The 14,146-nt window shown below is 59.7% G+C and overlaps 5 protein-coding genes across 9 annotated transcripts; 2 read left to right on the forward strand and 3 right to left on the reverse strand.

Moving 5' to 3' along the window:
• Nucleotides 1–12: 12 nt before the first annotated feature.
• On the reverse strand, nt 13–6,169 carry taf2 (Transcription initiation factor TFIID subunit 2; the record flags this gene model as incomplete). The annotated part of the gene is made up of 11 exons (XM_062771456.1): nt 13–313; nt 354–575; nt 613–1,957; nt 2,002–2,648; nt 2,685–3,577; nt 3,617–3,736; nt 3,780–5,255; nt 5,303–5,500; nt 5,552–5,974; nt 6,030–6,068; nt 6,158–6,169. 11 exons carry the CDS (start codon nt 6,167–6,169, stop codon nt 109–111), a joined length of 5,580 nt encoding a protein of 1,859 aa, XP_062627440.1. The 3' UTR covers nt 13–108.
• A 356-nt stretch (nt 6,170–6,525) lies between these two features.
• On the forward strand, nt 6,526–7,955 carry qutG_4 (Protein qutG; the record flags this gene model as incomplete). Of its 5 annotated transcripts, XM_062771457.1 has the most annotated exons (11): nt 6,526–6,608; nt 6,645–6,725; nt 6,767–6,843; nt 6,881–6,959; nt 6,995–7,005; nt 7,092–7,176; nt 7,217–7,331; nt 7,369–7,482; nt 7,519–7,579; nt 7,625–7,655; nt 7,712–7,955. In XM_062771457.1, the coding sequence occupies exons 1-11, from the start codon at nt 6,552–6,554 to the stop codon at nt 7,937–7,939; spliced, it is 939 nt and encodes a 312-aa protein (XP_062627441.1). In that variant the 5' UTR covers nt 6,526–6,551. The 5 variants fall into 5 exon arrangements, with proteins under 5 accessions (XP_062627441.1, XP_062627444.1, XP_062627442.1 ...); XM_062771458.1 differs by lacking the exon at nt 6,995–7,005 and having other exon boundaries at nt 7,035–7,176; XM_062771459.1 differs by lacking the exon at nt 6,995–7,005 and having other exon boundaries at nt 7,159–7,176.
• On the reverse strand, nt 7,940–9,101 carry znf207 (BUB3-interacting and GLEBS motif-containing protein). Its single transcript, XM_062771462.1, has 5 exons — nt 9,042–9,101; nt 8,944–8,995; nt 8,844–8,905; nt 8,437–8,795; nt 7,940–8,388 (listed from the first exon to the last, which is right to left on the reverse strand). The coding sequence occupies exons 1-5, from the start codon at nt 9,069–9,071 to the stop codon at nt 7,992–7,994; spliced, it is 900 nt and encodes a 299-aa protein (XP_062627446.1). The 5' UTR covers nt 9,072–9,101; the 3' UTR covers nt 7,940–7,991.
• A 195-nt stretch (nt 9,102–9,296) lies between these two features.
• On the forward strand, nt 9,297–10,215 carry MRPL6 (54S ribosomal protein L6, mitochondrial). The gene is made up of 2 exons (XM_062771463.1): nt 9,297–10,018; nt 10,094–10,215. The coding sequence occupies exons 1-2, from the start codon at nt 9,320–9,322 to the stop codon at nt 10,145–10,147; spliced, it is 753 nt and encodes a 250-aa protein (XP_062627447.1). The 5' UTR covers nt 9,297–9,319; the 3' UTR covers nt 10,148–10,215.
• On the reverse strand, nt 10,192–12,502 carry LOC62_03G004940 (uncharacterized protein; the record flags this gene model as incomplete). Its single annotated transcript, XM_062771464.1, is given in 5 exon segments — nt 10,192–10,302; nt 10,356–10,506; nt 10,524–10,769; nt 10,813–10,920; nt 10,962–12,097. 5 exon segments carry the CDS (start codon nt 12,095–12,097, stop codon nt 10,288–10,290), a joined length of 1,656 nt encoding a protein of 551 aa, XP_062627448.1. The 3' UTR covers nt 10,192–10,287.
• Nucleotides 12,503–14,146: the final 1,644 nt, after the last annotated feature.

Below are 14,146 nucleotides of genomic sequence, written 5' to 3' on the forward strand. Positions count from 1 at the left end.
TCTGCCATGATGGGATAGAATACATCGACGATGCACATCATCGTCACAGTTTACGGCTATGGCGCCTACACGCACACACACTCTCCCAGTGCCCTAAACTCGGCACCCCTACACATCAATCTTGTTACGCTGCTGTTTCCACCAAGCTGAAAACTGGTTTGCCAGGTCCATGATCTGCCCTTCGCCGTTGAACATGCGGCAGTTCTCCAGCATGAGCTCAAAGTCTTCGTCCACTTGCCGCGCCGTCTGGTAGCTCCCCTTCTCGAGCTTGTGCTTGATAAGAGTAAGGTCACGCGCGTCCTCTCGAGGGATGCTGCGTGGGTCAGCGCAATCCGACAAACATCTCCACCTACATTTCAAAGTACTGTGGGATGCCCAGTGCCACAGGGTCAACAGGTTCGCGGAAAATGAAGCTTAGCGGCTCCTTGAACGCCCGGTTGACCAACGACACCATGGCCTTCTTCTCGTCGGGCGTCATGCGCGGAGACACAGCCTTGGCCCACTCGCGCCAATACAGGGCCTCGTTGGCCGCAGCCATGTCCGTAATCGGCCCGGGCGGGTTGAACTGTCGGCAACTGGAGAGTCAGATGTCGTCGCAAAACACAAACTCACTTGGCAAAGATTAACTCAATGTCACGAGCCAGCTGGCCCATAGTTGTGTACTTCTTCTGGTCAATGCCCTTCGTAACCGTCTGGTAGTCGGACGGGTGGGCGATTTCCTGATAGTAGGTCGGGCATCCGTCGCGGACTGGGTCGACGGGCCGTAAGAAGTACCCCGCATTGGGATCCTTGATGAGCACCTGAATCATAACCTTTGCACGCTTCTGACGGAACGGCATCGTGTTGGTGGCGGTTGCCGGGAGGTCAGCCGGCGGGCGAGGCCATTGCGGAGCAGCGTAGTACTGTCCGGCAGCCGGCGCCGCAGCAGCCGGCTGTGGCGGTGGGGCGACCACGGGAGCCGGGGCAGGCGCAGGCGAAGCAGACGACTTCTTGGTCGAGTCTGATGACTTGGGCTTGTCGAACCGGATTGTCGGCGCATCCGGTTTCGTTTTGGACGCATCCGGCTTCGTTTTGGATGACTCGCCACTGGACCTCGGCTTGGAGGATGATGAAGACTCGCCAAACGACCGGGGCTTGCTCGATTCGCGACTGACGTCCCCTGACGTAGGCTTGGCCTTTGACTGGTCGCCCCAGAGCTTGGCTTTGAACGGTGGTTCGGGAGGTTTGGACTTGGAGGACTCCGAGTGCTTCTTCGATGACTCTCCAGAAGACAACTTGATTTTCGGTGTCTCTGAGGTTGTCGAGAGCTTGATCTTCGGCGTCTCTGGAGCAGCTGAACTCTTCTTTGATGACCCCGATGATTCGGAGCCGCCATTGTGCTGAGACGATTTGGAGCTGCCGCTCGACCCGCTGAGCTTGATCTTCTTGGGCTGTGGAGGTGGCGACTCGCCCAACAGATCCTCGATGGCATCAGCAGCCTCGTCACGACCCATGGCATCGACTTCGGCGCCGAGGAGGTCGTCCAGGGCAGCAGCATCGCGCTTCTTCTTTGTCGGCTTGTCCTTCGGCCTGTCCTTCGGCCTGTCCCTGTCGCGCTCCTTCTCTTTGTCCTTCTCTTTCCGTGGTGGCTTTTCAGGTGACGCCGAGCGTGCAGCAGACGAGCCGGCCAACGATGACGACTTCTTGGGAACAGGCAGGGGCGGCGGAGGCATAGCCGAGGTTGGTGATTCGATGGTCACAGACTTGGTCGACTTGAGCTTGATCTTTGGCACCCCTCCTGCCGAGCCGGGGACAGACGAAGGTGGGGGCATGAGGTGTGACTCGGACGTCGCAGAAGTCTTGAGCGTCAACTGTGGGCGAGCAGGTGGCGCAGCGGCAGCAGAAGGAGCAGGCGCCTTGGCCGGAGCAGCGGGCCCGGCCGCGCTGGCCTTCAACGTGGCCTCTGTCTTCTTCCATACTTGAGCAGGTCAGCTCTGCTTCTCACAACTCTTGTCAACTTACATGTCTCGTACATCTTGGCAAAGGTGTCGCCGGCCTTTCGAACGGGACTTCCATGAGCATTGTAAAGGAAACAGTTGCTGATCAACAACTTGACGTCCTCGTTGAACTCGTCTCTTGTAGCGTACATGCCGCCGTCAAACTTTGCTCTGATCGTTGCCAGGTCAATAGGAGTCTTGACAATCTTCAAGTAATCTGGAGCATCGTCGCGGATGGGGTCCACAGGCTGACGGAAGTAGTGGCTCCGCTTGTCTAGAGTGATCTTCTGCAGCACGATGGAGATGGCTTTGAAGTCGGAGTCAGACAGTCCCTTGGCTTGTGCCTTGGGCACATTCTTCCGCTTCTTCTCCTTGGGAGGCGCTTGGGCAGCAGCGTTGAGAACGAGCTTGATGGGTGTGGAGGCAGTAGCCACCTCGGGTGACGTGACCTGGGGGAAGTTGTAGTCTGTTTGCTCTGCGCGCTGGGCCGTTGGCGTAGGGGCACCGAGACTGAGGCGGATCTTGGGCTTGGAGCCGGTCGGCGTCTCTGTGGTCGGTGTCTGCAGGGTGATGAGGACACCGGGCTTGGGCTCTGGCACACTGCTCGACATGACCTCGGCGGCCTTGATCAACGCGAACAAGATCTCGTGGTCACCGCCAGTGAAGGCCTCGCTGCACTGTCAGAAATCTTTCACGACAACAACTCACAGCAATGTCTGCTGGACAGTCTGCCTCAATTCCTGCTTCCCGTTGAACTCCTTGCGCAGAGCCTTGACAATCTTGGTGTTCTCCTGCTCGCGCTCGGCGTGATACTGGTTCGGCGAGTCGACATTCACCTCGATGACTCCGGGTGGACTCGCCATGTACACCTCGCCGACGGCCAGTGTCATGAGGATCGACTCGGAGATGGCACGAGCAACGTGCCGACGGACGGTGAGCGAGTAGTCCTGCCGAGTCACATCAAACAAGTACTGTACCAGCGGCTGGCTTCGGCCTGGTGGCTTGCAGAGGAGGAGGCAGTCAAAAGCGGTGATGCGCAAGGGCTCATAGTTGCCCTCGCGGGTGTAGCTCAGGAAGATCTTGGGGTCGTTGGTCCGCTGACCGACGAGAATCGACTTGAGGTGCGCCTGGAGGCCTGCCTGCGTTACCACGTTGTGGTAGCTGGGTACTAGGCGGTCGACGGTGATCGCCCGCTCGACGGCATCGGTGGCGTCCTTCAGCAGCTCCTTGTCGCGATCAGTGGAGATGTAGCCAGTGATGTTGACGCCAGCGGAGAAGGCGCTCCCGAGGGCCGAGATCACCGTTGCGACGTAGTACGAGTCCGAGTAAAAGGTGGCCGAGTTGTCGTTGTACTTGAGGACATTCAATAGCAATTGCCGGACTTGCGTCCAAACCCCCTTCGTTGCTGGGTCTCGTAGCTCTGCCAATGCGGTCACGATGCTCTTCTTCAAGAAATAGTCGGCGATATCCTTAAAGTCGTTGGGCTTTGGATACGCGATTGCACTGAGCGGGTCCTCGTCGTCCGTCGGCTGACAGTATAGTGTCTGGAACAGCTTGAGGAGAAGGAAGAGGCCGATGTAATCGGCTTCCGAGTTGTTGTACTGTGCAGGTGAGTGGGAGTCCATAGGTATGGTACCTACCACAACCAATGCTCGTGCCGCCTCCATTCGAACACGGTAGTAGTAGTTCTCTACCAACACTGTTCGGGCGAGCTCGCTCGCTATGACCGGCGACGGGTACATTGTCATCCGCTGGATAGCCTGGGCAATCGTCAGCACACAGAGCGCCTACATTTCCACCCACCTGAAGCTGCGCGACAACGTCGCGATCGCCCTGAAGCTGCGAGATCCAGAACCATGGCTTCTCCTGGATATCAAAGAAGGCCAGCCATTCGCACTCTGGGTCGACGCGGATCCACTCGTATCCTCCACCTTCGCCCAGCATTGCACTGGCCTCATCATCGCTCCAGTCACCCACACGCCATCGCCGTCGCTCGTCTTCATCATCCCACGGCGGATAAGCGAACACTTCTGAGCGGTCGACGTCGCGTAGTTGCTCAGCCTGGTCGTCGTCATTATCCTCAGCCTGCACTAGGGTTTCCTGCAATTTGCTGAAACGCGCAGCGACGTGGCCAGACCGTCTTGTACGCTTGTACTTGGTGTTGAACGGTAGAGGGAAGACCTTGTATGGCTGCTTGATGTCGACCAAGTGCTCGAACGGCGCACCATCTGCCTCGTGGATACGGACAGTGAGACTGCCTTCAAAGAAAGGCGTTGGTCGTTTTGACGCAATGAACTTGGCCTTGTTCTTTTCGTCCATCGCCTCGGCAGCCTGAATGGCAGGCTGTTGCTGCTGGACGGCAAACTCGACCAAGAACTTTTTGCGGATGAAATTTGTCTTGATGGTGATATGTGGACAGCCACTACCGTAGATCCACTGGTCGGCGAAGGTCGTGAGGTCCATGCTCGAGATTTTTCGGCACAAGCGGATGAATGAGTTGGTGGACACCGTGTTGTTTGGCAATTCGTCCGACAGCGAGGCGAGGAAGATGCGCGGGATGACACGAGACAGACCCAGTGATGTCCCCGACTTGGCGATATGGCGGTCGAGAATGTGGAGCACCAGCGGCCCCTTCAAGCTCATGAAGTTCATGGCGCTGGCTGACGGCGGGTCGATGGCACCAGGGACGCATAGCGGCAGCTGCTCGCCATTGTCCAAGCGCACGCAGCGATCGATATCCTTCTTCATCCGGAACCGGTACTCGTTGTTTCCAAACAGGGAACGGATGAACAGGCCGTGGATGTAGCCGGCGAGGCCGGTGACAAGCCAAGTGTCTGACAGAGTCCGCTGGATGATGTTGACTCCGATCCATTGCTGGATCAGCGCAAATGACAGTATCTGCCTGGTATCGAACGCCTGGTCGATCACATCGGCGGGGTGGAGGAGGTCGGACGAGAAGATGCTCATTGTGACTCCTGTTGATGCCTGTGCGCGCGGGTCGGACACGAAAACCATCTTGTACGCAGAGTAAGGGAACGAGCTGTACTCTGTCGTGTAAAACGTCATGGCACGGCAGAGGAACGATGTTGATGTGATCAGATCGCGGCGCTGTCCTGGCAGGCAGAATGCCAGCATTGGCTTCTGCGTTTCGCCTCCAGTCTCCGATGGGAGCTGGTAAAACTCGAATGGTCCAGCGGCGAACGAGATGTGCTGCACCGACGAGTCGCCCGTCTGCATGTAGTAGAAGATGACTTTGTGTGGGTCGTGAGGATGTGTCACCTGGGTCGTTAGTGTGGGTACCCCAGCACCCCAGCACGCTGGCTCACCTGCTCTAGCAACTCTCCGCTAGCAACCACCATTACAGGGAAGACCTCGTTGTCCCCTCTTGGCTCGCCACCCTCAAGATACCGCGGGACGATGAACTCGAGCTCCCAAGTACATCGCTCCCACAGGCTGTCGACACATGGCGTCCACACTCGAGCCGAGTCGAAGGTCGTGGGCGAGAGGAACATGTGCGGGATTTGCTGTGCACAGTCAGCACAACGCACCCCAGTCGCGGCCATCATTCCACTCACCGACTCGTCCCCTCCATCACCCGGCCGGCGAAACACGATGCCCTCCACAACGTCGCCACCAACAACAAGCTGGTAGTCGATTTGGATCAGGATCGGAGCGAGGCTCATGCCGTTTTCCGACTCGACAACGCGGACCCAGCCGTGGGACACGGAGATGGCGAGCTCGCCATCCTCCTGCTCGCCGAGGGCGGACCACGTCTTGCGCTTGATCTCCTGGTGGCTCTTGAGATCGATGGGCGGCTCGCGGACCGGGAGCGGCTGGAACGGGTTCGTGTGCGCAAACGACGCAGGCGTCGGGTACAGCGGGTTTGCGGGGGTCGGTGACGACAGCGTCACAGAGTTGATTTGCAGCAGCGGCGACGCATGCAGGTAGACTGTGCGGAGGGACGGGTTCGAGGGGAAGATGGTGAGGTACGCCGAGCCCTGCGGGGGTCAGCACAGGCAGCGCGCGCGCAATCCGCAATCGCTGTAAACGCACAGTGAGCACGCCGGCAAAGTCAACCTCGAGCACTACTCTCTGATGTGACGTGGAGCCAGAGTTAGCAGGGAACAAACACGCAAGCCAGCAGCGGATACTCATAGAGAGAAGCCTCGTCCTCCGCCCACATCGTCTGCCATGGTGGGCCGCCGGCTGTCGCGCTCGAGCTTGCTATCGAATCGTGGTGCACAGTTGGTTTGTATGTCCCCCAGAGGGGGTGGTTTGTCGTGTGTTTTTGGCCCCCCGTCGACGTGTCGAGTTGGGATGGGGGATGTAGAATGTCGAGTTGGTGTTCGTCGCGTGCGGCTAAAGTGGTGGTGGTCATTGTTGGTGGTCGTCGCTGTTGGGTGGCAATTCCAGGGTGAGACAAGTTAGGCGTGCCCAATGCGGGCCTATTTGGCATCACTCGGTGCCCCGCATCAACAACAAGTCCGAGATAGCGACAATTGACTACGATCCGGGTTGTTGCTTCCCCTTGTTCTTCCGCTCATTGTGTCCATAATACGCAGAACAAGCAGAACAATGCCAGAGGACACGTACGACGAGATCCTCGAGTTTGCGTACGCCCTTGCCGAGGACGTGAGTTGGCATTATGCGTCTCATCTAACTCTCCAGGCCGGCAAGCTCATCCTCGAGGGCTCGGCGAAGCGATGGCGCGCGCACCAGGAGTACGAGGTCAAGAAGAACCCCGTTGATGTACATCACTGGCCCAGGCAACAAAGGCTGATTGATGCCAGCTTGTGACAGAGACGGACCAGGCCGTCGAGGACTTCATCAAGGCGGCCATTGTCGCCAAGTACCCCAGCCACAAGTTGTGCGTGCGCGCCCACGTTGTTGCCCGCTCACGCCAGCATCGGCGAGGAGAGCTCCGAGGGCAAGGCCAAGCCCGTGCTCACAGACGAATACACTTGGATCGTCGACCCGATTGATGTGAGGGCGCGGGCGTGGACACCGCTGACCTTCAGGGCACGATGAAGTGAGCGAAGCGATGCCCTCGGCCACCACTGACGCCAGCTTCATCCACGCAAAGTAAGACGCGCCCAGAGGCACCACTTACCCTAGCCCGATGGTCGGGTGCAGTATCGGCGTGGTACATCGCTCGCGCCCCGTCGTGGGGGTCATCAACCAGCCGTTCCTCAACCGTATTGTATGTGTGCGCGCTTAGGCACCGCTGACAACAACAACAGTTCTCCGCAGCAGAGGGACGCGGCGCCTTCATGAACCGCACCACGCCGCTCCCGCTCACCGGCGGCATCCCGCAGCCGCTCACCCAGCTCAACCAGTGCCTCATTGCCGCCGAGTGTGAGTGCGACCATTCTGGGCGCCGCTGACGCCGAAGGGGGCTCCGAGCGCTCGGCCGACACGATGGATAAGAAGATCAACAGCTTCCGCAAACTCAACGGCGACCCGGACAAGGGCATCGACGGCGGCAAGTTTGTGCATGCGCTGAGGAGTGGGTTGAGTATTGGGAACACCAGGCTGACGGAAGCGACTGGCGCGACGACGTGCAATCTTGTGTGTGTTGCAGCTGGCGAGCTCGACATTTCATGGTCAGTTGCCTCGTGTATGGACTTGGCCCAACTGACAACCCTCAGGGATGCCGGCTGCTGGGCATGGGACGTGGCGGTGAGTACCCGACCACAGACCCAGATCTCCGCACACAAACTGACACAACCCCACAGGCCGCCGCCGTCATCCTGAAAGAAACCGGCGCCTTCTTCCACGGCGGAAAGGAGCTGTACGCGCGCGACGCGCCAATCGGCGAGATCCTCATGTCGCGGCGATACGTCGCTGTGCGTGCGCTCCCGCCCACCGACACCGAGACGTCGGAGCAGATCCAGCGGCGGCTCGCGACCGAGCTGTATGAGGCGGTTGAAGAGTGGACCACGCCCAGCATGAAGGGCTACTAGATATCTAGACACTGCTACATGCGACATACCTACTACTGACTGACACTGTGCGCTAGAGAAAGTCGGCTGCCGCCTTGCGTTTCTGGCCGGCAGCTGCCTCGGTCCCCGCAGCCTCGGGTTCTGATGGTGTGTACCTGTACTTGGGCTGGAGTGCGCGCTTTTCTGCTGGCGTCGCGTCGTTGTCGGGCCAGAAGACGCCGCCAGCGGGCGGCAACACCTCGGCGCTGACGGGCGCTGATGGCGCTGGCGGCAATGGTGCTGGCGCCGCCGCGGCCTGAGGGACGAACGCTGGCGGCGGGCGCGCGACCGGCGGTGGTGCTGGGGGGAAGCCATTGGCTGGGGGGTACGCGCCGCCCGGTGGCGGGTAGGGCGGCTGGAACGGTGGCACGCCGTACGGCGGTGCGCCGAGCGTGGGCGGGGGCATGCCGGGGAGTGGTGGGCGGATTGCGCTGCGATGTCAGTTGCTTGTCCTGTCCAACAGGACTCTGCCAACTCACCCAGGAGGGAAGGGAGGCGCCACACCAGGAGGGAAAGGAGGGAGGGCCGCGCCTGCGTTCTCGCGATTCCTCCGTGCGGCCATGAGGGCCTTGTGCTGCTCGAGCGCGAACATGAGGTCGGCCTCGGGGATGACGGTGTAGGCGTGGCGTGGGCGCTTTGCCAAGCTGGCCGCCGCGAGCGCGGCCGCGCCCGCCTCCTGCTCCTTGCGCGCCTTCCACTCGGCGAGCGCATTGGTCGGCACACCCTCCATGCCGAAGATCTCAATGTCGTAGCCGTCGCGCCCGGGTAGCGTGTTGGTTAACGGCTCGGGCTCGCACTTGTGCACCTGCTGGCTGTGGACCATGAGACCGCCTGCCGTCTGGGAGGGTCAGCTAGGGAACAACGGAATGCCGACAGCGACACCCACGTTGAGCTTTCGAGGACACAGCTGGCACTTGAAGTGCTTCGACTTCTGGTGTTGCAGCAGGACTGCGGTCAGCATTGTTGCCACACGCGACCACACGTACCCTTCTCATCCTCAAACTCGCGCTCGCAGTACCAGCACCACGGCTTGAGCACCTGGGGTGTGTCAGCGGGGCTCATGGGCTCGATTCTGGCCACTTACAAAGGCCTGAGTCCTCTTCTTCTTTCCCATGATGCCGGATGGTTGTTGTTTATGACCAAGATGGAGTTGGATTCATGGTCGCGGCTGATAATGTCCTCTCGACGCATCTGATCGATCTCGAAGCAGCCATTGCCGAATATCCACCGAGTATTTTTTTCGTCATTTATCCCAATCACCGGATCGACACGGTAGAGCGATTGAAATGTCGGCAGCAGACAACCTCGACCACTTTGCTTTGAAGCTTGCTTGCTTGCTCGACAACACACACCCACATCACAATGAGCTCGTCGCGCGCGGCCCTCCTCCCTCTCAGGAGAGCATTCCACTCGTCCCCAGTCGCGCGGTCACACATCGGCTCGGCGCCCGTTCCCGTCCCGCCAAATGTGCAGCTCACCTTTCCGGCGCTGTCCATCGACCCCGAGACGCCGCGCGGTGTCGACGCCGCCCGGCGGCTCATCACCATCAAGGGCCCGCTCGGCGAGCAGGTCCTCCCCGTCGAGCCGCAGGTGATCATCCAGCCCGCCGCCGAGAAGGGCGGACCCGTCACCATCGCCGTGCACGACCCGACACAAAAGTCGCACAAGAGCCTGTGGGGCCTCACGCGCTCGCTCCTCAACAACGCCATCACCGGCGTGTCCACCGGCTACAAGGTCGAGCTGCGCCTGGTCGGCGTCGGTTACCGTGCCGCCGTCGAGCCCATCCCCAAGGTCTTCCGCGACATCCAGGCTTCCATCCCCCGCTCCGTCCGCGCCTCAAAGCCCGGAGCGCCCCCTTACGTCCTTCCCCCGCTCCCCAAGGACCGCCTCAACCTCAAGCTCGGATACGCGCACCCCGTCCTCATCGACATCCCCCAGTCGATCAAGGTCGACGTGCCTGCCCCCACCAAGATTGTTCTCTCCGGCACCGACAAGCAGAAGCTCGGTCTCTTCGCCGCCAAGATCCGGCGCTGGCGCAAGCCCGAGCCCTACCGTGGAAAGGTGAGTCGGTGGTTGTTGTGCTGTAGACAGCGCGTTGTTTGTTTGTGGTTTCAGTCGTGCTGACGCCGCGCCCAGGGCATCTTCGTCGGCGACGAGACGATCAAGCTGAAGGAGATTAAGAAGAAGTAGAGATCGGGTCCTCTCATCCACGCCCACGCCCATTGCATCGTATCACTGCATGTATACCTCACCCCATTCTCATGCGCCATATTGCTTTTTCTGTACACTATGGTCCAGGTGCTTTTTCTTGGGTCGGACAGGCCGGGTGTTCATCGTCTTGGCTGCTGGACATGTTAGTCTACCTTCCTCAGCCGCAGCTCTCGGCGAGTTCACTCACTCTAATTTCGTATTCACAGTCGTATTTCCCTCGACCGTCGCCTCTCGCGTCGCTCTTGCGCCAGCAACGTATCTTCCTGCCTATCCTCGCGCCGTCTTTCTCCTGTCCGTCCCGCGGACCTCCCCCTTGATCATCTTCCACCACGCGGCAACTGGCGGCACCCCCTACTCCTCCTCATTGTCGATTATGCGGTCTTGCCAGTTCTCCCAAAAGTCGCCCACGTCCTTCTCCGCGCCCTTGTAGTCGCAGCCGAGAATTCCCTGCCAGAGTTCGGCGACACCACAGTCCTCGTCGCCGATCACTTGGCCAGTCTCGCGCAGGACGTAATCGGACCGACCCGAGCTCCGATGAGCAATGGCGATGGCAGGGTGGCAAGGTGGAGGGGGGAGGTGGACGCTAAGGATTTGCAGCGGCCTAGAAACGTCAGGAACGCGGATTACAGCCAGCAAGCACTGACTCTGGAAGGTAGAGGTCCACCCGTTTGCGAGCACTGTGGTCGAGCACCACGGCGTTTCCGAGCCATTCCGCGTCCATTTGCATCGTACTCAGCTTCTCACCAGAAAAGCTGTTCCTCATTAGCATGCGTACACGTGGCCTTCGGCCCACCTGTTGAGCACACAGCTGGCCAAGACAACACGTGCCGCCACATCCAACGCCTCTGGATCGGAAGCTCCGTTTGCTTGGTTTGCCGTCTCCATCCGCGTCCTCCAGGCCTTGCTGATTCCATGCGGAGCGTCGTTTGCGTCCTTTGTCTTGACCAGCGTGATGAGCGGCTGAGGAGTTGGCGACTCGGAAGGCGCCGGAAGCTTCCTCGCCGAAATAAATGCATGCCAGTCGGGGCGGACAGGACAATCCTCGATTAGCTGATCGGCGTATTCCTGGCCAGCCTCGGGAACGGTGTGTGTACGTGAGCAGGCAATGACCTCTCCGGTTATACCGATAGTCAAGTACTTGACGGCGATGAGCTCAGTGAGTGGCTTGACGGGTTCAGTGGGCGCCGATGACTTGCGGTTAGATTTCGCCCGCCGAGCGGCCTTTGGGGCCTTCTTCGCGGCAGCCTTGGAATCAGTCTGCTCATCAGCAGGCAAAATTGTCAGCCGTGGAGGCTCCAAGGTTGTGATACAGAATATACCAGTGGCCACCTGCTTGCAGGCGACCACCGGCGGCCAGGTGGTCATGTCCGGGCCGAGGAGGCCGAGACCGCCACCCTGAGCAGACCAGGCTTCCCCCGAGCCCAGCTGCAAGGCCGTGTGCATGCGCCAAATCCACCACCGGAGAGCCACTTGAAGGTCCTCGTTGGATGTTGAATAGATATCCTCATGGAAGCCAGTGAAGGCGAGGGACGGAATGCCACGAACGGTATTTGACGTCGCCGGACCTGAGTCGGGGCATGTGCGAGCAGCGTTGAGGTTTGCAAACAAGCGGTTGACAAAATGGCTGCCGACGTGAGAGATCCTGTTGGCTGTCATGCCCGCAGTGGAAGTCGCTTCGAGAGCAAGGGGGACCAGGGGATGACGCAGGGTGGGCACGGCCTCCTGACGAGTGGGGTTCCGTGAATCGACCTTGCCGATCGCTTTGGGTGGAACGAACCTCTGTTTCGCCGCGAGGCGCCCCGGTGGGACCTGTGTCTGATGCTTCCGAGTTCTCGGCACTGCAGGTGGCGGTGGTGGCGGAGATAGGACTGTTGAAGGGGAGGCCTGGGCAGGGGTCGAGGCACCAGCGGCTGTTGCCGCCTTTGTCATTGGGGCATCTCTCGACAGAATGGCCGAACTGGAAGGGCGGCTGGTGGCGGCGATCCGGTCATTTGAAGATGGCTGAGGACGAGTGGAATCGTTTAGCCTACCTCGTTTCGCTGCTGTGGATGAAGACGGAGTGGGGTGTAGATCAGCCGGGGGCTTGGCCGGTGTCGCCGCGGCAATGCCGTCTTCCTCATCTTCCTTTGCAGCTGCTGTCTTGGACTTCTTCCGACTTGGCTGCTTTGTCGACGCAGTTGACGATCGACGCTTCTTGGTGCTGCTCGCCAGAACTGATGGAGATTTTGTTTTGGCGGAATTGGTAGTCTTCGCGGCAGTCGAGGTGTTTCCTGCTACTGGAGCAAGGGAAGCGCCATCCCCAGCGCCTGTCGCACTCTTGCTCGCATGCTGAGGGCTGGGCTGCGAATTGGCCACCGAGTCGAGTATGCGCTGAATGAGTTGAGCTTTGTTGAGTTTTGAGAAGCCGGTCAAGGCCAACTAAGCGAAGGTTGGGTCGTTCAGCACACACTGGTGGGGGTCCTAAAGAGGAACGGGGGAAGACGGGAGCGAGGTGGTGCGTGTTGCCACCTACATACTTCTTTACAGAGTGAGCGCAGTTGGACTGCCGTCTTGCTTGAAAGCGACTCGGGAGTCGCCTGTTCTTGCATTGTTTTGCAAGTGCGGAATCTTGAGGGGGTGGCGAGGTCGTTGTGGGTGGTGTATGAAGGAATGGTGTGTGGGGTGGCAGTTGCGCAGTCGTCGAGTGGCCATGCACCCAGGACACAATGACGGACGATTTGCCCAAGCCCTTTGTAAATGGGATTGTAATTGAAAGATAAGGGATGTAGAGTATTTTCTAATGACCGAGACCGGGCCGCCCCACTTTGAAATCAGCTTCGTGCTACTACCAGTATTGATGACCCTGACTGATTCAAATCCATCCCCTACCTGATCAGCCAGAGTGGGCAGTGTTGGTCTCTCGGAATCAAATTTAAATCCTTGTAGTGTTATTTGCTCCCCTCTGCTTTGCCATGAAACGGGGCGGCGTGCCTCAAGAAACGTGTAGTACATCAGTACATGACATTTGACAGCTGCTTGCCGCTTAATGGGCGCAAACAACGAGCAGACCGACAGACTGCGAGCGCCGAGGGGTGAGTGAGCTGGCGGCTGCGTGTCCACCCCACCACTCACTCGCCTTGCCTCTCCGACTGCCGACCTCCGACCCCGCCCGCGCCTCCGACTACCAAACTTGTATTAGCCCACCTGCCTAACCAACGTAAAGGCACACACATACACACAACCCTACACACACCCCAATTCCGACCACTCGACCACCACGACCTGCACACCAACCCAACCCCCACCCCACCCAGGCTAAAGTGCTGTACTTGTAGGGGAGGGGGCCCAACCCTAATGTTCCGGAAGGGCACCACTGCATACTTGCCCCTGAAGGTGGCGTAAGACTGAGCCCAGTACCACCGCCCTCCAGAGCTCCAGCCCGGACCATCCGCATCACTGGCAACAAGCGAGCGAGCGAGCCAGTCAGCCTGTATACACTTCATCCTTGTTGGCTCGCTCGCTTGGGTGCATCGGTCGGTTGGTTGGCCCAACGCCGAGCCACACGCCGCACCCCCGGCCCTCGACTACCCAGTCACAACGGCAGCTGCAGCCACCCGCGCAGGCCCCCGACACCCAAGCAAAGTAGACGGGTCAGGCGCCTGGCGAACTAGAGATTGAGCCTGGGCGCGTGGTCATTCTGGTCTCCTCATACTCCCTTTCCTTTCCCCCAAGTCTCCATAACCCCCTCTGTCCTGGCACCCCTCGCTGGGCCCTTGGTTGCTTTTAACCTCGATTGCCCTCAGCGTCGTCTGGTCCACGCCGTCTGGTCACAATCTTGCCCCCCCCCCCCCTTCCCCCGCATTCAACCCTGCGCCCACCCGACTGGGCAGGGGTGTAAGATACACCATCACCGCCTAAACCAACACGTCACTCGTCGAGGCGCCGCGCCGCGCCGTTCCTTTGGAATATCTTACCCTGCAGTCAGTGGGGGTCGCAGTC

This window comes from Vanrija pseudolonga, chromosome 3 (assembly GCF_020906515.1).
Source record: "Vanrija pseudolonga chromosome 3, complete sequence".
Taxonomy (NCBI): domain Eukaryota; kingdom Fungi; phylum Basidiomycota; class Tremellomycetes; order Trichosporonales; family Trichosporonaceae; genus Vanrija; species Vanrija pseudolonga.

Coding starts and splice junctions, on each gene's coding strand:
- znf207 (XM_062771462.1), bottom strand. CDS start 9,071: ATGGGAAAGAAGAAGAGGACTCAGGCCTTT. Junction 8,796..8,843: donor TGTGTCCTCGAAAGCTCAAC/GTGGGTGTCGCT, acceptor TGACCCTCCCAG/ACGGCAGGCGGTCTCATGGT. Junction 8,389..8,436: donor GCGCCTCCCTTCCCTCCTGG/GTGAGTTGGCAG, acceptor CTGACATCGCAG/CGCAATCCGCCCACCACTCC.
- MRPL6 (XM_062771463.1), top strand. CDS start 9,320: ATGAGCTCGTCGCGCGCGGCCCTCCTCCCTCTCAGGAGAGCATTCCAC. Junction 10,019..10,093: donor CCGAGCCCTACCGTGGAAAG/GTGAGTCGGTGG, acceptor CGCCGCGCCCAG/GGCATCTTCGTCGGCGACGA.